The sequence below is a fragment of the Cervus canadensis genome, chromosome 25 (genome assembly GCF_019320065.1).
Source record: "Cervus canadensis isolate Bull #8, Minnesota chromosome 25, ASM1932006v1, whole genome shotgun sequence".
NCBI classification, from domain to species: domain Eukaryota; kingdom Metazoa; phylum Chordata; class Mammalia; order Artiodactyla; family Cervidae; genus Cervus; species Cervus canadensis.
This window is the reverse complement of record NC_057410.1, coordinates 15,006,441-15,027,493: the sequence shown is the minus strand read 5'-3', so window position 1 is coordinate 15,027,493 and position 21,053 is coordinate 15,006,441. Positions and strand designations below refer to the sequence as shown.

Here is a 21,053-nt window from a genome sequence, read left to right as displayed (position 1 = left end):
ATCCTGAGTCGTCTATACCTGAAAGAACTCCTCATCCTTCCAGATGGAATTTATCATACTTTTCTCATTATTTCTTTTATTGCACTTATAGCTTTTCAAATTTGTCTTTCTGAACTAAACTGTTAGACAGTCTTAATTCTCTCCATATAACTAGCGCCCAGCATCGCATGCATATTGCAGTCACTTATTAAATCTTTATTGAGTAAATAATTGGGAAAGGAATTTTTACTCTTATGTTAGAAGCTCTTTCCTCAGAATCTTCTTCAACTTAAGGTAATTAATTAGAAGATTCAAAAGGAAAGGGGTTATAGCAGACATAAGGACTCTGAAGCAAATAAAAAATATATAGTTGATTTAAAAATGTTGAAATTTGGGAGAAAAATACTGACTCAATCACAATAGGAATTTGAATTTTTATGTTACCTCTTCCTGAATCCATATGCAACATGTATCCATATATATGCATAATCCATATGCAACATAATCCATATGCAACACAGCTATTACTGGTGTTAATAATTTCACTGCAAGTTCCAAACTGATGCGGGCTTCCCTGATAGCTCAGTTGGTAAAGAATCTGCCTGCAATGCAGGAGCCCCTGGTTGGATTCCTAGGTTGGGAAGATCTGCTGGAGAAGGGATAGGCTACCCACTCCAGTATTCTTGGGCTTCCCTTGGGCTCAGCTGGTAAAGAATCCGCCTGTGAAGTGGGAGACCTGGGTTTGATCCCTGGGTTGAGGAGATCCCCTGGAGAAGCGAAAGGCTACCCACTCTAGTATCCTGGCCTGGAGAATTCCATGGACTACAGTGACTTTCACTTTCACTTTTCCAAAGTGATGGCCTGGGATTGAAGTTGGCCCCAGACCTATTTTGATTGATTTGCATAGTATGCAAATATAGTGCTGAATTAGTTATTGATGTTTAAAACTAAGGAATTTTCACATAAAAGTCTTACTTTTCTCTATCTCTTGAGAAGTAACAAACATATCAGCAAAAAGGCTTGGCAGCATTGGGTCTGCATTCCAGTTGACCAGAGCCAAGAAGGATGTTACTTTTGTAAGAAGCCTATGTTCTCTATTTTAGCACAGTTCTTACTCTGCTTGCTCCACTTACTTACATTACTTGTCTAGCTCCCGGTGACACTTGTGTTTGTGATATGAATGTACTACTGCTATTTTAAATGAGTTGTTTTTTTTTTAATAAAAAGGTTTTAAATTATACATTTCTTTTCAGTTTTCTTGCTGTATTTGTTTGGCTTTACTTGCCTACCTTGTAGCTTTTATCAATCAAAGAAGCAAGGTGGCCAGACCAGATCCACCCAAATGTGGGACTGCCAGGGAAGGAGAAAATCGTGCTCTGATTTGTTGACAGACAAAACATTGAAGGAAAGGAAGCTCTCCAGAGGGCGGCCAGTGGAGAGCTTTGCCACCAGTTTGATCTGCACAAGATACTCACCATCTGTGCCCGCTTGACTTCCTACTTATATGTCTGTTAGGACTCAGAAGAGTATTGAGGTCAAGGGATGGAATAAATTTAAAACGTCTGTTATTACATATCACACAGGCCTTCACTTAAGATCACTCAACACTTATTGTATGTCCCAGTGTGGGCCACTGCCCCGACCCACGCTGCTGTATCTCTGATAAGGATGATTACATGTGCCATTGTTGGTACTTGGGCCACTGTCTTTATTTGGGTGGAGCCATTTAATGTATTATACTGTTTCATATGAAGCCCCCCCCCCCCCCCCCACATGTATATATATGGGGCAACCCACAAAAGATAACTGTGTGGCAAAGTTAATAAAGGCTGTTTCTACAAAGCTATCTAAAGGCATGGGGAAGAACAATAGCCACAAGCAGAAATCACAGTGGGTCAATGTTGATATAATCACGGGATTGGGAGGTGCTTTTTGAAGGCTAGAGGGGAAAGAAAGTCCGTTGAGAAGGATGTACTACAAAGCAGGTCCTGGTGGATATACAGTTCTGGGGACTCTTGGCAGTACCAGGGTGCAGTTCATTGACCAGAGTAGAAAGGATTTCACAGAAAGGCATTCAAGGGTCTCGAGTCAATCATTACCACATCCCACAGGCGATGGACTGCAGAACAACCCCGCTGCCCAGAGGCAGTGGCCAAACCAGGGAGCTGGGTTTAGTCTGAATGCCTGACTCCTGGGAAGGACGGCGTTCAGAGGGGGCTGGGGATAAGGGTCAGAGTCCAAGTTGCAGAGAGGACAATAAGCTAAGGGTGGAAACAAAGGCGAAACAGAGCGGCAGCGGGCAGATTGCAAGCTTTGCTTTTAGAAGGCGCAGACTGCAGCAGGGCTGGCACTAGCCGCGGCGTTCTCACAGCCTGCAAGGGCGCCGGGCTCGTCACCCCGGGGCGTGGGCAACCCGCGGCCGGCATCCCTCCCCCATGCGCCTCCCGGCAAGCAGCGCCTGGCAGTGCCCACCGAGGGCAGGGCGGGGCGCGGGCCGGGCCGCGCTATAGGTGGGGCCGGCAGCTCGGCCGCCGCTGACGCAGTGCGGGCCAGCAGCGGGAGAGTCCAGGCGGGCGTGGAGGGTTCAGCCCGGCCGCCCGCAGGCCGCGTTCCCATCGGAGGGGGCAGGGCGCACTCACCCGGCCAGCAGCAGGCCGCCGGCGGCCTGCTGGCTCCGCCGCCACCGCCGAGCTCGCCATTCAGCGCGCCTCGTCTCCGCCCCAGTCCTGGGGGCCGAGCTGGGGAGAAGGGGCGGGCGCCCGCGAGCAGTGAATCACCGCCTCCGCCTGCCTCCGAGCCGCCGCCACCTTTCCATTCAGTCGCCCAACATGGCTGGAGTGCGGCGGAGGTGAGCCGACCGCCCCCTGCAGCTCCAGCCTCCTGAGCGCGAGCCCCGCGGCTGCAGCGGCGCCTCCGTTCTGCGGTGCAGAGTCCCAGGGAGCCGGCTGTCGCTCGCCGCCGGCATGTGGGGCGCCCCGGACGAGAGCTCGGTGCGGGTGGCTGTCAGGTAAGGACGGACGCGGCGAAGGGCGGGCTGCGGGCTCGCTGAGAGGGTCTGCCCTGACCCGGGGTCCCGGCCGCCGCGCTGCGGAGACCTAAGGAGCCGCCCCGCGGGGACCCGGGGGCTCTGGACACCGAGCCCGCGGGTCCCCGCCGGCCTGGCGCGCGAGGCCGGGTGCTGGCCGGAGAACCTAGCGCCCTCGGCCCCCTGTCTTTTGCAGGTGACGGGCGGCTGCGCGGCGCCGGGTCCCGGGGGGCCCCCTCCGGGTCGCGCACCCCAGGAACAGTTGCCTCAGGTCTGGCCGCCTTGGGCGATCGCCTGTCGGGCTTTGCCCAGAGGAGCTGCCTCTCTCCGGGGTTGTGGTGCGCTTCTTGTGTTTGTAACGTGACTGTCTTCACGGGTACCTGCAGCTCCGGCCTTCGGAGGCAGGAGACAAAGCCTCAGCACAGCGCTGCCAGCCGCGGGGGTCTAGATCTCTGTGGAAATAAATGCGCGTCTTGTTAAGCACCGGCGGGGACTAGATAGCACCAGGGTGTGGGTGTTGAAGACATTTCTGGCGTTGCAAGGGATATTATATTTAAGGGAAAATTCACTGGTGATCAGTCTGTAGAAGGAAGACTCTTCAGTAAGTGGAAGGGTTACATGAGGGAGTGGTGAAAAAGAAACATCCTGAGGTTCAGCAGGGTGGTTACAATACAAAATTACACATTCCCGAGTGTGAGTTTTTAAATGCTGGATACATCAAAATTGTAATTTGGTCAAGGACAGATACATGAGAATCGAACGTAATTTGGATTGTTTTGATACGTATCGAGAAGCGGAGCTCATGGAAAATTGCAACATCATCATTGAAATATTAATGAAGGCTTCATGGTAGAATAAGTGCGTTTCTTTTATAGCTTTGGTACTTTACTGTGAATTCATTTCTCTTTATGTACACATTATAGGATTATAAAAATAATGTTTTCTCTGAGAAATTATTTTTAAAAATTCTCCGCCCTTGTAGTCTTTCTGAAAAGCTGTTCTTATCCTATCATGTCAGCATTTCAATAGTTATTTTAGTGACAAATCTTGTTAGTTATAGAAATGGTAGTTTTATATATACTTTGTATTTTAATCAATCTAAAGAATAAGATGAATTTCAAAGATATTTCTCATCCCGTTTACAGGCCAGAAGATAACCACCCATGGAGGTGACATTTTTACGACTGTTTAGAATCACCTGTTATAAAACTTTTGAAGTTTTAATTTGGCCTCTCTGGTTATTTTAGGGCTCTTTATTCAGTTGTTGGATTAGTGGTTTCTCCTGTTTACTGTTGCTATCTCTCTTTTGGCCTTTTAACACTTACTAGTGACTCTACCACCACAGAGGAAGGGGAAGGAAAAAGAGAGGAAACTCAATAAGAAGCAGTTTTGTTAATTAGCAGGTCTGGTCAAAGAAGGTGAAGAAGGAAAATAAAATAGTAATGAAAATAAAAAAATTGGCTATCAGAGGAAAAGCTGTTACAGAGTTAATATATTTATCTGTGAATTCTGTAGAATATCATAAGGTAGTTTATTGACCACGCTGTTAAAACTGATGCTGCTTGCAATGGAGATGAACAGAATAATGAATCACCCCAAAGTGATATTGACAGGTAAATAACTTATATTTGCTTTTGGTATGCATATTAGCTTTTTAAAAAGGAAATATGTGTGGGTCTGTTTGTTGGAGAAAGGCTTTATAAAAACACGTTGTGACGTAAGCCATATTTTGAGGGTCTATTTTATTTTTATTAAATACATTGAATAGATTCACTGGTTAAACTTACTTTGCATAGGGTAAGAATAGCTTAGATAGCACTTCTGTATTTATAAAGTATATGGACATTTATTTCCATTTACAACAGATATTTATTGAAATTAAGTTCTATCTCTTCTATCCTAATCTCTGAGCTAAAAAGAGAAATAATTACTGGACACACAGTATGTGCCAGGATCAGTGCTGTGTGTTAAGATGTTTTATATGCTATGAAATTGCATTTATTTCTCATAACAATCTTTGACTTAGGTCTGTTATTATTATGGCCATTTTACAGGTGAGACATAGAAGGATTAGGTGATCTTCCCCAAGTTAAACTGGTAGCAAGTGGCAGAAATAGCATTCTAACTCTAGACAGCTTGACTCTAGAGCTCAAATTCTTAACCACTAAATCTATACAGGTGAGAGGCAAGAACATCCTTTGCAAACCTTTACTTAGCTTAAGGTCGCTTGCCTCTTCCTGGTTCTGAACTAGTTTAATTACAAATGAATGACTTTGACAGGATTTTTATGCCTTATATTTCTAGAAAAGAGAGAGCTCAGAAAGGGGAAACCTGAACTTACTTACCTAAACTGTTTTTCCCAATTTTTAAATCTTTGCAGTGACCTCCAGTCTTTCTTTCCAGTTTGTGATAGACTTTATCAGCAGGGTAAATAAATCAAGACATAGACACAAATGATCAGAACACTTGATTAACTTTTACCCTTCAATGAATGTAATAACAAGTAATAGAAAGTTGGCTGTACTTGTGTAAATGCAGTGTCCTAGAGGTCTTTGTGTTTTATCGGATATGGAGATTTACCAATGTGTTAAAGTTGATGACTGTATTTTAGGTTTCTCAAAATAAGTGCATGGGTCTTATTATATGACCTTTGGAAAAAGAAGTTAAATAGAAAATTTCCTATTTCGAGAGAACATTTTAAATTCAATTTCTGAAAAATGCCTTTGGGTAGAGTATATCTGAGATGTTGTTGGCGCTGGTGATAAAGAGCCTGCCTGCCAATGCAGGAGACCTAAGAAATACACGTTCAAACCCTGGGTCAGGAAGATCCTCTGGAGAAGGAAATGGCAACCCACTCTAGTATTCTTGCCTGGGAAATCCCATGGACAGAGGAGCCTGGTGGGCTAGAGTGGGATATGGCTGGAGCAACTTAGCACTGCAGCATGGAGGTGTTCTGCAGGGTATCTTTGTTTCACTGGGTAGATGTGGATTTAGAACCCTCCTCTGCCACTATGCAACCCCATGTGGGTATTGAACACTCAAATTATGATTAATGCTGTAACCAAACCAAAATTGGTTTCACTCTCCCATCACACAGCAAAGCCAATCTATTGACACCAGGTTGTGGTGAAGTAGAGGATAACTTATTGAAGGGTACCCACTTTGGGGCCAAGCAAGGAGAATGGGCAGTTCATGCTCAAAAGATGTAAATTCCCTGATGGCTTTCAGGGAAGGGTGTTTAAGGGTAAAGTGAGGGACAGGGTCATAGGGTGCCGGGTCAGCTTTTGGGTATCTTTCTGACTGGTTGGTGGTGAGGTAACAGGAGTTAACATTTTGGTATTTCAGGAGTTAACACCATCATCCTTCTGGTTCCAACTGGTGTGGGGTCTACCTACTTGTGGTCAGCATGAGGTTAACTTCTTCCACTTGGTGAGGGTTTTAGTATCTGTAAAACCACTCAGAGATGTGGCTCAGAGTATTATCTATCGCCCTTGTGGAGGAACTAATGGCCTTTGACTTAGTTTTAATACAAATAGAACTGTTAGTACTTTGTCTTGCTTGACTGTTTTCCTTTCTGTCTGCATTACTCTGATTAAATATGCTCTTAAGAACTTGGGGACAGCTAAAACTTTTCTGCAAACAAGAGCCTGGTGACACAGGGTGGGGTTTTCTGACCCCAGGAAGGCGCTGAAGGGTTGCTTGGTTTCAACGCTACTGAGAAGCTAAATTTTAAATTTTATTTAATGTTAATTAAATTTAAAAACTGTCCATTTAGTTTTTTGAAAGCTTGTGGGTATGCCTGGAACAATGTAGTTATATGGACCTATTTTTTAACTGTAAATTTTATCAAATCTAAATACTTATAAAGTATTTCTGATGGAAATTTAGTCTCCAGATTCACATGTATTTTCTGTGTAATATATATATATATATTTGATTTTAAAGACAGTGTGAGAAAATGAATGTAAATATATCAATGATCTTTATATTGATTACATATTAAAATGATAGTATTTTTATATGTTGAGTTAAATAAAATGTTAAATTTCATCTACTTTTCCTTTTTTAAAATGTGGCTACCAGAAATTTTAAAATTAAATATAATGTTGTTGCCATAATATTGCTATTGAATAGTACTGCTCTACAGGTTTTTAAAAATGTGAGAAAGAGTATAGGAAAATAATTGCTCACAAATATTACTCAGCCATAAAACAGAATGAAATTGTATCATTTGCAGAGACATAAATGGATTAGAGACTGTCATACGGAGTGAAGTAAGTCAGAAAAGAGGAAAACAGATATCACATATTAATGCATATATGTGAAATCCAGAAAAATGGTATAGATAATCTTATTTGTAAAGCAGAAAGAGAGACACAGATGTAGAGAACAAGTATATGGATACCAAGGGGGAGCCAGGGGGTGGGATGAATTGGGAAATTGGGATTGACACATACACACTGCTGTGTATAAAATAGATAACTAATGAGCACCCACCCTATAGCGTGGGGAACTGTACTCAGCGCTCTGTGGTGACCTAATTAGGGAAGGAAATCCCCGAAAGAGGGGATTTATACGTATGGCTGATTCACTTTGTTGTAGAGCAGAAACTGATACAGCAGTGTAACGCAACTGGGCTCCAATAAAAAAGTGAAAAACCAAAAAACTGTTCACAACCACCACGTCATAGATCTGGAATTTTCTGTAGATTAAGAAAATACCAAAATATTGGGTGTCTGTTTTTAGAGTGGTTGTATATATAAACACACACATATATGTATCTATGCACGTATATCCATGTAAGATTTGATTTAACAGTAACATTTTTTCCCTCTGGGTTGCATAGGTATAGAAAGTTCTGGGTAATAGGTTGATGGTAACTGACTTCCTAGAAAACGTAGGAAGCTGATAGATGCCGTCTACAAAGATGAGCAATGAGGTTTAGTGTATATTCTATTCTTATCACCTAAGTAGTATACTGAATTGAACCATTCAGTTAACATTTTGAGCTCAAACATTTTGAATTCTAAATCTGGAACTTTATGAAATGATGTGAAGGAAAGTACAGTGTTTTCTGCCAAGCACCTACTGTGGGGCCAAGCAAGAAGTCTGAGCAGTTCATACTTTGCACGTCTGATGCTGATATAATATTTGAAACTTTCCCCCCAAGAATTGTAGCTTTCAAAATACAAGAGGAACTGAAAGAAAATGGAGACACAGACAGGACCATTGTGTTTTCACGTCATTGTCTATGCGGTTGTGAGCTAAGATTTTTTGCTTAGCTTTGGCAGAGAACAGGACATATCCTTGACAGCAAGTTTGGATTAGTGTGTAATGTTGTTTAATTTGCTGTCTTTTTTACCTTACTACAGCATTTTTAAGAAGTGACATTGCTCAGCTAGCTTAAATGCTGTTTGGATTGTAAATGATGTTTTGAGTCCATCACTGGTGCTGATTTGCAATGTGACCTCCCGGACTTTTCTTTTTCCTCATGTTGAGGTATTAAGGGTTGTAAGACCTTTCCATATGCAGTATATTAAATTTATGTTTTTTTGTTGTTAGCCAAGCTGTTGGCACTTGTGCTGCCTCTTTATTGATAGGAAGGAACTATTTTAACATTTTAAACTTGACTTTCCCACAATATATTTATTGTAGGTACTGCTGGTACTTAAGAGGAAACTGTTCGGCTTTCGTGGTCTCTTTGTCCAATTCTGGCTGTAATACAAATATGCAATATTTTATTTAATATACATTAAAACCGTATGAGGTGGGCTGGACAGATATTATCCCTATCTTACAGATGGAAAAATGAGTTTCAAAGATACTAGGTGACCTGTTCAAGGTTTCTCAGCCACTAAATATCAGAAATGGAACTCAAACTCAGGCTTCTGGTATCTGTTTCTTTGTTCTTAAAAATATTTCCAAATGTTTTCAAAATATTTCACATATTAATGCCAATGCAATAAGGATCTTTCAAGCTAAAACAATTTGAAACAATTTAATGTCTACAGAATGTAGAGACAGATAAGCAAGGCTTTTAGAAATATTTTATGGAAACAGATGGTTATCTGCTGTTCGATCATTTGTTTATTCCTCCTTTCATGCATCAAATATTTATTATGTTACCTACTATGTGCAGAACACTTTCCTACTACTGAGGACACAGAACATACAAGACAGACATGGTTCCCACTTTCATGGAGCTTAGACCAGGCAATGTGAGGCTCTTTTAGTGCACAAACTATGTTGAATCTAACACAAAACATATCAGTAGCACAAACTAGAAATTAGTTTAGTTTTATCTGTCCCTTATTTTCTTCAATAGCATTTTTTTAGTTCATACTTTCCTGAAGGACAGTGACTTAAAAAACAGAAATTGTGCCCCGCTTACAAGCACATGTCATACAAAATTTGGACTCCAGAGCCTGTGCATTAGAAAGATATTTCTATTTTTGTATATGTGATATGTGTGCCTTACTTGTATGTCTTTGTATTTGGATCATAAAGTAAAGGAAATGAAACAGAGGAGACTTGTGGATGATGTGAGCTTAAAGTCAGTGAAATTGTTTATTTAAATATGAGTTGATACTTTTTCTTCAGATAAAGTTTATTAAGTTTATAGTGTGGGAGGCCTGATTGTTATTTGGAACTCCACAGAAGTTCAGATTTCATGTCTAATTATTACTACCCCTTGAGCTCTTACCCTCTTACCTGCTAATTAGTTAATATTTTGATGCATAATTATGGGTTTGTAAATGATGCACTAGAAATTCCAGTTTAGTGAAGCCATGAAAGCAGAAATTATCTTGGTAGTTAATTACATAATGTACCCAGTCTTCCAGTTCTCATCCATTTCTCCTCAAAGAAATGAACTTGAAATATCCATTGTTATGGATAGTTTTCCCCAAGACATGTTATAGCTCACCTATGTGACCTTGACTTATAAATTGTTATTTTCTGTCAACATTAGATATGAAACTAAGTTTCAGATTTAGGAAGGAAGACACATCAGTGAAAATGCATGCTAGATGGTATCATTTGTATTTGGTGTGTCATTAAAATGATTTTATTAAAAATAAAATGGATGTTTGTTACTTTTAATGCTTCTCTCTGGAGAGCGGATTTGTGAATTCTGTCTTTGAACTTGGTTTCCCAGTGGATTAACTATTTAATCTTCTCTGGGTGTTAAAATAGTTTTCTCGTGGCTCAGGCTTTATTTGAAGCAAATGACACAGCCAATGGGACCATTTTGATGAAATTCTACAATTATTATGAGATAGTTCTTAATGTTTAAGAATTATATTTGAGATTCCTTTGCTTTGAAATTATTAGACATTTATATATTGAACGTAACTTTAAGTACCTCTGTAATTATTGGATTTGAAGTAGATTTTAAAACTGAAAGGGACCGTGAAGGAACTAGCTGGATGAAGCCCCTTCAAGATAATTGAGGTAACAGAGACCCAGAGCAATTGAGGGAATTGCTCGAGGTCCCACGGCTATCAGCTCAGGTCTTTTGTTGACTGTTACTTTGGATTTTTTAGGATTTCATGTTTTGCTGGCAAATGTTCCAGAAATATAATCAATTTGTATTTTGTAGACTACAGTTTTAATCCCTCAAGTGCCCTTTTAAAAGTTTAAATTTAACATTTAAATGAGTGCCCACCCCATCTCAGTGCTCTTTATTTTGGCTTTATGATTGCCTCAATTCTAGAAACTAGACCAATGATTCCAAGAAGGACCTCTCAAGAGTCAGAGAGAGAGGGATCCCTGGAGTAGAAATCCAGGTTATATTTTAAGGTTCCTATTATATTAAAGTGTGAAAAAATGCCAACACTAGGTTATAAAAATTGTTAAAACAGACTGATTTCAGCATATGCATGTACCACATTAATGCTTTAACAACCACAGAAATACAATATCTGGGTAGCTTAATTTGGAAATAGTATTAATCATGTAAATAGAATTTGGTGAATGCTAGGCCTGGGACGTGTGGCCTTCTCCTTTTGCCGTCACCTTGGTTCTGAAATTTTTTTCCCTACCTCAATAGATTTGATGATTAGAGCACGTTCCATTAATAGTGACAACCTCACTGTCGGGGGGATGACTGGAGAGTGGGGAAAGAAGGAGATAGAGTAGGGTCAGTGTGGTATATTTACTGGGATCTGAAATTGGAGCTGAGGTAGACATTTGAGTGGTTTAAAAATAAAACACTTTGAGAATTACTTTGCTAGAAAGGTGGTTCTTAAACTTTTAAATAACATCAGTCCCTTCTATCCTTACTTTAGAAGGAGATAAAGGATGCAACACATTTTGGCTATACATTTGGCCTTGCATCCAGAAAATACCCTAAATCCCACCTCTGCTTGAAGCCTTTCTAGACTTTATGCAGGGACATTTCTGCCTTCTGGGGCCTTATTTATTTATTTATCTGATTCTCTCTCTAAAATTCCAGTGTGAGAGGTATACACAGTATGATGATTTTCACTGTTTGACTTGTAATGTCCCCCAACCTGAGAGAATATCTGACATTTAAAAAAAAAGATGCTAATATACTGGCAGCACTATTAGAACATTTGAAGGACATTGGATTTACTGAATTGAAACGAGGTGGTATTTGCATGACCAGATTTGAAATGAAGGCCATTCAGGATTTAATCTTAGGGTCAATGTACTTGGGTGCTATATACTTCCATCTACTTCAATAAGAGCAAGAAAACCAAGTTGTTCAAACTTGGGTGTAGCGAGGTGGGCATCATGAGCCCACCCACGGGCTAAATCAAGGATAGTTTAAAGTTTATTCCCTACTCTTTGGATCTCTTAGTGTGTAGTAAAAATTTTAGTTTTTGAGATTGGACTTTATTCTCAATTTGGGGGAGCTATGTCTGTCACTTAGGCATCACAATATCAGTTCTTCTGAGTAGGATGGATGAATTATATTTTTCACAGTAGATATTCACATTATTTGACATAGCTTCACAGAATAGAGACCTTTTCTTTCAGCAAACAGGAACAAGGAGTCTTGGAGAGGGTCAAGCTATAGTAACTGTTATGAAGTGGTATGTTGAGCACCTTTACTCTCAGTTATATTCTTTATAATCTTATTTTTTTAGATCAAAATTCATTCATTTATTACATAATTATTGAATGTCTGTTGTGCACTAGAATCACATAAGTTAGATGCATTAAAGCTGTTGGAAGCAATATGGTAGAATGAACTTTGGATATTTAGAAAACTGTTTTGGTCTTAACCAATGATAAACTTGGCTTTGTGTATAGATATCCACTTACTTCAGTGGACTTGGGAAAAGATCAGCAGAGATAACCATGTGAAAGCATTTGGAAAATAGTTTTTATACAAACACAGGCAATAATATTATTAGTGATGTATTATTAGTTGGATGTATAACCAACAATGAGTATATTGGTTATATTCTAAACTCTAGCAACTAGATTAGCCATTCTCTAATATGTAATCCATAACTTGAATCTGTGAAGTATAGGTGTATCTGTTCTTTTGCTTATGAATATAGCAGAAACGTATTTAAATAGTTAAAAACCTTCTGTTACAATAGTCGCCTAGTTTTCATTTTGTTTTTAACATGGAAACCACATATCGTCCTTCTCTAGTTTACCAAATTCCTTTTTATATAGTTTAGTATAATCCACCATTTTTAATCTTTCTTTTCCCACATAAGACTTTCAGTTGGCATGGTGTTTAGTATTTGTAAAGTTACAATTAATACAATATACTTTGTGAGATTAACAATAATATTGTTGTATTTGCTGTTAGTTGCTTAACCTGCTGTAAGGCACTGATGACTAAATTGGTTAATAATAATGTGAATTTTCCTTCTGAACTGGCTTGCACCAGATTTTTGAAAATGTTGCTGATGCTTATCTTGCTTTCTCTCATCAACCTTGGCAACAATACACTAAACCAAGCCGTGGATTAAAGAGCATCTTAAGGAGTAAACTAAGTAAAAAGACCTGCACTAATAATAATATAGAATTTTGAAAATGAATTTAAATTTTCTATATTTTTTTTCTCATACCTAGAGCTGATGGGCAGTGTTCCTGCTGAGTTCATTGACAGATCTATATGAAAATTTAGCTGAAAGCATTTTAAAAAAAGCTAATACTTAGAAGCAGAAAATAGATCTTGCAGGCATCGTCTAGCTTCAAAATCAGCTTTTAATTTCATAAGTTATTTTTGTTTGATTTCTTTTCCTGTTAGTGAAATAATGTAATCAAATTAGAAAAAAATACCTGAGAAAAGATGAGAAAAGCGATCAATTATAGGTTACCACCCTGTTATAATTACTACTAGCACTTTGGTATATTTATTTTTCATCTGTTTTCTTATGTGTACTTATATATTTTTAAAAATTGCTGCAGTGTGTGCATACTTTTATAGCTTGATATTTACCACTTTATAGAGTAAAACAAGAATTTTTCCACTCAAGTAAGTGAAATTAGTGAAAGCCTCCTTTCTGTGTTCGGGAAATGACCATTTTTGTTTTCTAACTGTGGTGTCCTTTGACTCATGTGGGCTGCTTAGAACTGGAAGCCACGACCAGCTTGAATCTAATTTTGTACATGTGCTGCCAGTGATCAAGCCTGGGTCACTCTGGACCTTACTTCACTTCCATGTCGCCTAGGCCTCTGGCCAGGCTAGTTGTCCAACCTTCTTTCTCCCTTAATCGATGCCAAACTGGAGGCCCCAGTATGTTTTGAAAAAGATTTTACCTGAAATCAACAAACTGTGATTTTGGTAAGGGATTGACATGAAACACATAAACACAGATATACACACCCCTGCCCCCCAAAAAGATAAAATCTACTAGAAGTTGATGAATCTGGCCAATATAGTATAAAATATATTTATGTTCATAAACAAAATAAATCGATTTTGTTTTTTAATCTCAGTTGATGGAAAAGATTCTCAACTTGTCTTTATGATATGTTGGTCAAAAATGATACATTGGGATTGTTAGGAAACTGAAGTTTTGAGTCCTTATTTGTGGTTCTCTTGGCTGTCATTTTGAAATGGAAAATTTTAGTCACGCCAAAACTGTACCTACCTGCACATCAACATGAAAGTGTTTCTTGGCTTCTGCTGTGGCCATGTAACATACGTGCAGTGATGGACTGGCATCTCAATTTGGGTAAAGCTGTCCATAGACTCTGTGCTGAGCGAGGCCAGGCCACTTGTATGCACTCTACAATTGCTCAGTATGGGACTAGCGAATCTAGGTGAATTTTGGCCATTGCTGTTTTTCATAGCAGATTTCTTGTCAATGAGATACGGTAGGCAAGAAGAATAATGTTGAAGGGATCAAAGGTACTGATTCTTGAAATCAAATAGCCGTTCTGGCTTCTGACAGCCCTGCATTGTAGTTCAAAAGCATCATAGCTCTGCGACAGCAGTACTCTGTCATCACAGTATCCTTCAGAGAACTTCTAAAAGCTGGTTTATCTCCAGTCTTCCTTCTGGATTTGCATTCTTTATTACCCCTTTACTCCATCCTTGCCTTAATTTCATTTTCCTTTACAGTATGGCTTATTGAAAAGAGTTTGGATTTTAGTCACAAAGTGGAGTTCAAAATTTTAGGACAGCCACTTAACCTTTATGACCCTTATTTTTTCATCTGTAAAATGGAGTTAATACTGTCTTGATAAGACTATTAAGATTATATGAATGTTATAAATGCCTTGCATTTAGAAGCGCTTGGAAGATGTTCAATTCTTTATTCCTTTTTTAGTTATTGCTCCTTTCTTTACTTCCTGCTGCCTGTCATCTCTCTGTGTGTGTGTACACACACACACACACACACACACACACACACACACCTTTAAATCTCGCTTTTTCCTCTTATGGATAAGACTTACAGTGCCCAAACACAATTTCTTTCTAATCACCTCAAGATTTGGATAATTTCTTTGAGGAGCTCTTGTTCTCCTTAGTTTCTCTATGAAATGGAGAAATAAGAATACTAATCTCATAAGATAGTGAGAATTAATTGGCATATTTATAAAGCACTCAGAATAATGCTTGGCATATAGTCATTTCGTGTGTGTGCTCACTTGGGTCTGACTCTTTGCAACCCCATGGACTGTAGCCCACTAGGCTCCTCTATCCATGGAATTTTCCAGGCAAGAATACTGGAGTGGGTTGCCACTTCCTTCTCCAGTGGCATATAGTAGGCCTTGATAAATGTCAGTTGTAGTCATTAACTTGCAAAAATTTATTTCTTTAGCAGGGATTCTTTTGAGTCTTTACTTGAGGCCCCTTTTTACAATGTCTTATGTCTGTTTCTAAAGACAAAGCAAAGGGATAATGGGGTATGGAAGAAATAGGAAGAGACTGGTAAAAGGGCACAAACTTTGAGTTGTAAGAAGAATAAGTCTTGAGACCTTAATATATATCATGACAACTATAGTTATTAACATTGTGTTGCGTAATTGAACTTTGCTTGGAGAACTTAAATGTTCTTTTTAAAAAAATGGCAAATATGTGAGGTAATGATTGTGTGAATTGAAGGGAGGAACCCTTTCACATGTTTGTATCAGGATCATCATAATGTAAACTTTAAATATCTTATGATTTTGTTAATTATATCTCACTAAGGGCTTCCCTGTGGCTCAGTGGTAAAGAATGCACCTGCAATGCAGGAGAGACGGAGACTCGGTTTGATTCCTCGGTTGGGAAGATCTCCAGAGTAGGAAATGGCAAACCACTCCAGTATTCTTTCCCAGAAAATCCTGTGGACAGAGAAAACCTGGCTGGCTATGGTCCCAGGGGTCTCAAAAGAGTCAGACGTGAGTGAGTGACTAAACAAAAGCAACAACAAAATATCTCAATAAAACTAGAAGAAAGGATGGTAATAGTACATTTATATTAAATAATATATATGACCTCCATGTTATCAGCTGATGTTATCAGCATTGTATTTATATGGTAAAATGAATACCATTGTTTGTCTTTATGAATGTATTGAGTTGTGAAAGTCAAGGCAGATTATTATGCTTTCTTGACCAGGTTGAATAAAATATTTTCTTAATAATCTTGGTTCTCTTTTGTAAATAAAGAATTACATTTCTTTCTTGTTTATCTTTAAGGACATGGGAATACTAATTGATTTCCAACTGCTCACCTGGTAAGGTGAGCTGACTGACAACTTAATCCTTAAACTCTTAAGTGTATTGCTTGCTATATTGTTAACGTGAGCGCATTCTACTTATGCCAACAGAAGTTTTACTAAGACTCCAAAAGTGATCAGAAATACAATGTCCTCAGTTCACATGTACATAGGCACACATGCTCATACACATGGACATACAAATGCGTGCTCATATACGTATACACACATACATACACACTCACTTTATAAATGATCTCTAGGAAAACGTCTCACTATTTCCATGCCTAATGTGAGGTAATTGAAAGATTTGAGGTGACAGAGTACCCTTGCTAAATTAAAAAGACATTGGTTTAATTTCAGCCTTCCATTTTCAGTAATTCATATTATGAGATGTTATTTTGCAAATTTTTAGTTTAATTACTGTGATTAAAGAAGAAATAAAATCAATTTGTGACTCTTTTTTTCTTAGGACCTTATTCAAAAACCAGGTCTTCTGTTTTTATATAATACTAGCCACTGAAACCTTTAACTAGATGGCTAGTTTGGTTTGGTTTGCATTGAAAAACAGGTTTCTGAGTGATACAGGATCAACAAACCTAGTCAGAAATGTAAATGATCTTGAAAACAAGTTTCGCTTTTAGAAACAAACCTATTTAGAAAATAAATTTGATTGAACTGGTAAAATAAATACCTTTTGTGTCCTTCACAAATTGGTTTACTGTGAAATAAAAGCTTCCCTGATAGCTCAGTTGGTAAAAAAGATAAAACAGTGTGATGACAATTTGAATTTAAAAAATATGTAATAGCAAGTTAAGTGAGTGCTCGCTTTGGTAGCACATATATTAAAATTGGAACGATACAGAGAAGATTAGCATGGCCCTGCGCAAGGATGACATGCAAATTCATGAAGCGTTCCATATTTTTATTAGAAATAAAAGCAAAAATAAACAAGTGGGACCTAATTAAACTTAAAAGCTTTTGCACAACAAAGGAAACTATAAGCAAGGTGAAAAGACAGCCTTCAATTTGGGAGAAAATAATAGCAAATGAAGCAACAAAGGATTAATCTCAAAAATATACAAGCAACTCCTGAAGCTCAATTGCAGAAAAATAAATGACCCAATTAAAAAGTGGGCCAAAGATCTAAACAGACATTTCTCCAAAGAAGACATACAGATGGCTAACAAACACATGAAAAGATGCTCAACATCACTCATTATCAGAGAAATGCAAATCAAAACCACAATGAGGTACCATTACTCGCCAGTCAGGATGGCTGCTATCCAAAAGTCTACAAGCAATAAATGCTGGAGAGGGTGTGGAGAAAAGGGAACCCTCTTACACTGTTGGTGGGAATGCAAACTAGTACAGCCGCTATGGAGAACAGTGTGGAGATTTCTTAAAAAACTGGAAATAGAACTGCCATATGACCCAGCAATCCCACTGCTGGGCATACACACTGAGGAAACCAGAACTGAAAGAGACACGTGCACCCCAATGTTCATCGCAGCACTGTTTATAATAGCCAGGACATGGAAGCAACCTAGATGCCCATCAGCAGACGAATGGATAAGGAAGCTATGGTACATATACACCATGGAATATTACTCAGCCGTTAAAAAGAATTCATTTGAATCAGTTCTAATGAGATGGATAAAACTGGAGCCCATTATACAAAGTGAAGTAAGCCAGAAAGATAAACACCAATACAGTATACTAACGCATATATATGGAATTTAGAAAGATGGTAATGATAACCCTATATGCAAGACAGAAAAAGAGACACAGATGTATAGAACAGGCTTTTGGACTCTGGGAGAAGGCGAGGGTGGGATGATCTGAGAGAACAGCATTGAAACATATTTATTATCAAGTGTGAAACAGATCACCAGTCCAGGTTGGATGCATGAGACAAGTGCTCAGGGCTGGTACACTGGGATGACCCAGAGGGATGGGATGGGGAGGGAGGTGGGAGGGGGGATCGGGATGGGGAACACATGGAAATCCATGACTGATTCATGTCAATGTATGGCACAACCCACTACAATATTGTAAAGTAATTAGCCTCTAACTAATAAAAATAAATGGAAAAAAAAAGTGAACCATTGAAGATGACTTAAGACTGCCTTAGCACTTGAGACTAGTCCTATTTGCTGTGTTTGACAAGTAGAAAATACTCCAAATATCAGGTATCAAAATAATAAACCTAGCAGTAGGGATAATGTAAGTGAGGTTGAGTATTCTGCAAAATCATCAGGTGGATTCCCTGCCCTTGCTTATGTTTGTTCTCTGTACATTCTGATAAGAACCTTGCTCTCTATTTTATGTGAAAAAAAAAAAATGCAGAAACAGGAACTTCTGTTCCTAAAAGTAGTCATCTTTGTGCCTTTTTTTGACTATCAAATATGTTTATTTGCATATTTCATAATTTTGCTTTTATGATTGAATCTTTTTAAATGAACTTTGCTGAGAAAGTAATGCTTTTGGAGTTTGAGTTCAGATCTCCTTTTTTCCACTGACTCACTTTTAGGTGGCAGTAATATAAAAGTAATCCTGTGGAAAAATATGATGTCTCTCTATGACTCAATTTCATCTATGTATAAAGCGGATTATACTTCTGCTATGTATATTACAGCCTCTTTGTAAAGTATAGATAGTAAAAGTGTAAAAAGAGGGCTATTACTCTAAGCTCATTGTAAGTAGAACAGAAGTTACTTAAGTAAGTATATTTTGGTATCTAAAATGGAGGAATAAAAGTGTGTTTGTGAGGGTAATTAATAGTTCCCATTCCTGACCATTCTAATTCAATTTGACCAAGTAAATTCAATGTATCTCAGTTTAGTCCTATTCAATTTATTAGTTAGTGCACCCCTATAATTAAGTACACTAAAAACACGTTGCTAGGCACTGGGAAATGCAAGATGAATCAGATGTGGAATTTGCCCTTGAGAAACTTAGTTCAGTTGGGTTATAAGATGACTTTCCCATGAAACGTGCCAACAATTAAGTTTAAACACTTTACATTCAAGTTATTAGAGTGGTATACCTCTATAGACATTGTGATCACATTAGTATACTTTCTAACTCAGAAAAATGACTCTTTATTTTCCAAAATAGCAACATAAAGTCTTAATAATCTGTCCCATGACATCTAATCTTTCCACTCTCCTAATCTTTAACATAACCATGTTCATCTATTTGCTTATTTCCCCTCTGTTATTTATCCTTTCTCATCTTTCCTAATTTTCATGCTCATTTCATTAAAAAAATCCCTTTCCATAAATTTCATCCTATTTTCATAGATATTAATTGCAAAAAATTATTGACAACAGCTCATTTGCACATGAAAAGACTTGAATACATGCACATCTGTGCACACTCACACAGAAACACACATTTTTTCCCTGTATAATTAATAACTAATTCACTCAGAGTGGCTAGTTTGGATCTGAGTGAGGCAGCAAGCTTCAATGGAAAGTTTCCTTAAACATTTCACGTCTAAGGATAGTTTGAATAAAATTTAAAAATCCCTTCATTAACTGTTAATCTTTTTACTTCATTAGTTCTAGTGTCCTGTGGAAAATAGGCTCTGTTTTTGTTTTTTTTTCAGGGAACTGATGATCTGTTTTATATTTCAAGACTCAAGGACTCAAGCCCTTTGGGAATTTAATATTGGTGGAGTTATAGACTTCCAGATGTCCCTGACAGAGATTATAGTCTTACTTCTGGTAGATGTATCTTTCGTAGTAGCCAGCTGTTGTTATAAGGACCTGACCAAAACAGGTTCCTATGAGGAGAATGGGCTTTGACATCAAGAGGTGTGTTTGAACTTGACTTCTTTCCTGTTTTTTTTTAATTGATTAATTTATTTTAATTGGAGGCTAATTACTTTACAATATTGTAGTGGTAGTGTTGTCTTTCCTAGTTTTTAACTTTGGGTGAATTGTTTGAGCTGCCTGGACCTCAGTTTTCTCATCTGTAAAATATATATACTCATATTAATAGAATTATTTTTCCCTAAGGATTCCTCTCTTGCTGATTTCTACTGTGTATACATATGTAAGTCTCACATATGGAACATGATAGTTTGCTTTGTAAATACAGTTGATCCTTGAACAACACCAAGGTTGGAGGCACCAACCTTCCCCTCCATGCAGTCAGAAATCCTCATATAACTACAGTCAGACCTTCCATGTGTGATTCTGCATCCATGGATTCAGCTGATCTTGCATTGTTTAGTACAGTAGTACATGTTTATTTTTTTAAAAAAAGTGAGTTGACAGGCGTAGTTAAAACCTTTGTTATTCAAGGGTCAAGTGTAGTATTTTAGTGATTTGGGTTCATAGCTCTTCTTCCTTAAATGGATCTTGAATAATTTAAAAGCAGGGGTACTTTTATTTTTTTTGTGTCCTTTTCTGTGAAATGCTTAACCCATCATTAGACATGTCAGTGCATGCTCACTTGCTCAGTATTGTCCGACTTGTGACCGCATGAACTGCAGCCATCAGACTCCTCTGTCCATGGAATTTTCCAAGCCAGAATACTGGAGCAGGTTGCATTTCCTACTCCAAGGGACGTTCCTGACCCCAGGCATGTCAGACCTGGCCCTCAATACCAGAGAAGAAAAATATAGTCTACTCCCGATTATTATGGAGACTTTAGTCAGTCTAGAAATATTTGACTGCCATTGATGTTCCAGAGGGAGAAGGCAATGGCACCCCACTCCAGTCCTCTTGCCTGGAAAATCCCATGGACGGAGGAGCCTGGTAGGCTGCAGTCCACGGGGTCGCTAAGAGTGGGACACGACTGAGAGCCTTCACTTTCACTTTTCACTTTCATGCACTGGAGAAGGAAATGGCAACCCTCTCCAGTACTTTTGCCTGGAGAATCCCAGGGATGGGGGA

The 21,053-nt window shown here is 38.6% G+C and overlaps 2 protein-coding genes and 1 non-coding gene across 16 annotated transcripts in view; all 3 read left to right on the top strand.

Moving 5' to 3' along the window:
* Positions 1 to 1,948: 1,948 nt before the first annotated feature.
* Positions 1,949 to 2,863, top strand: LOC122427831 (basic proline-rich protein-like). The gene is made up of 2 exons (XM_043447548.1): positions 1,949 to 2,008; positions 2,303 to 2,863. Exons 1-2 carry the CDS (start codon positions 1,949 to 1,951, stop codon positions 2,861 to 2,863), a joined length of 621 nt encoding a protein of 206 aa, XP_043303483.1.
* KIF21A (kinesin family member 21A) overlaps positions 2,629 to 21,053 on the top strand; it is a 174,022-nt gene continuing 155,597 nt past the window's right edge. For 10 of the 14 annotated variants that reach the window (XM_043446803.1, XM_043446801.1, XM_043446811.1 and 7 more), the window contains exon 1: positions 2,799 to 2,986. In XM_043446803.1, the coding sequence (XP_043302738.1) occupies positions 2,943 to 2,986 (44 nt within the window). In that variant the 5' untranslated portion in view covers positions 2,799 to 2,942. Of the gene's footprint in view, positions 2,987 to 21,053 lie in introns of all 14 variants that reach the window. The other 4 variants (XM_043446807.1, XM_043446812.1, XM_043446802.1 and 1 more) reach the window with 2 other exon arrangements.
* Positions 16,968 to 17,073, top strand: LOC122427915. Its single transcript, XR_006265606.1, has one exon. It is a non-coding gene; the product is annotated as a U6 spliceosomal RNA (small nuclear RNA).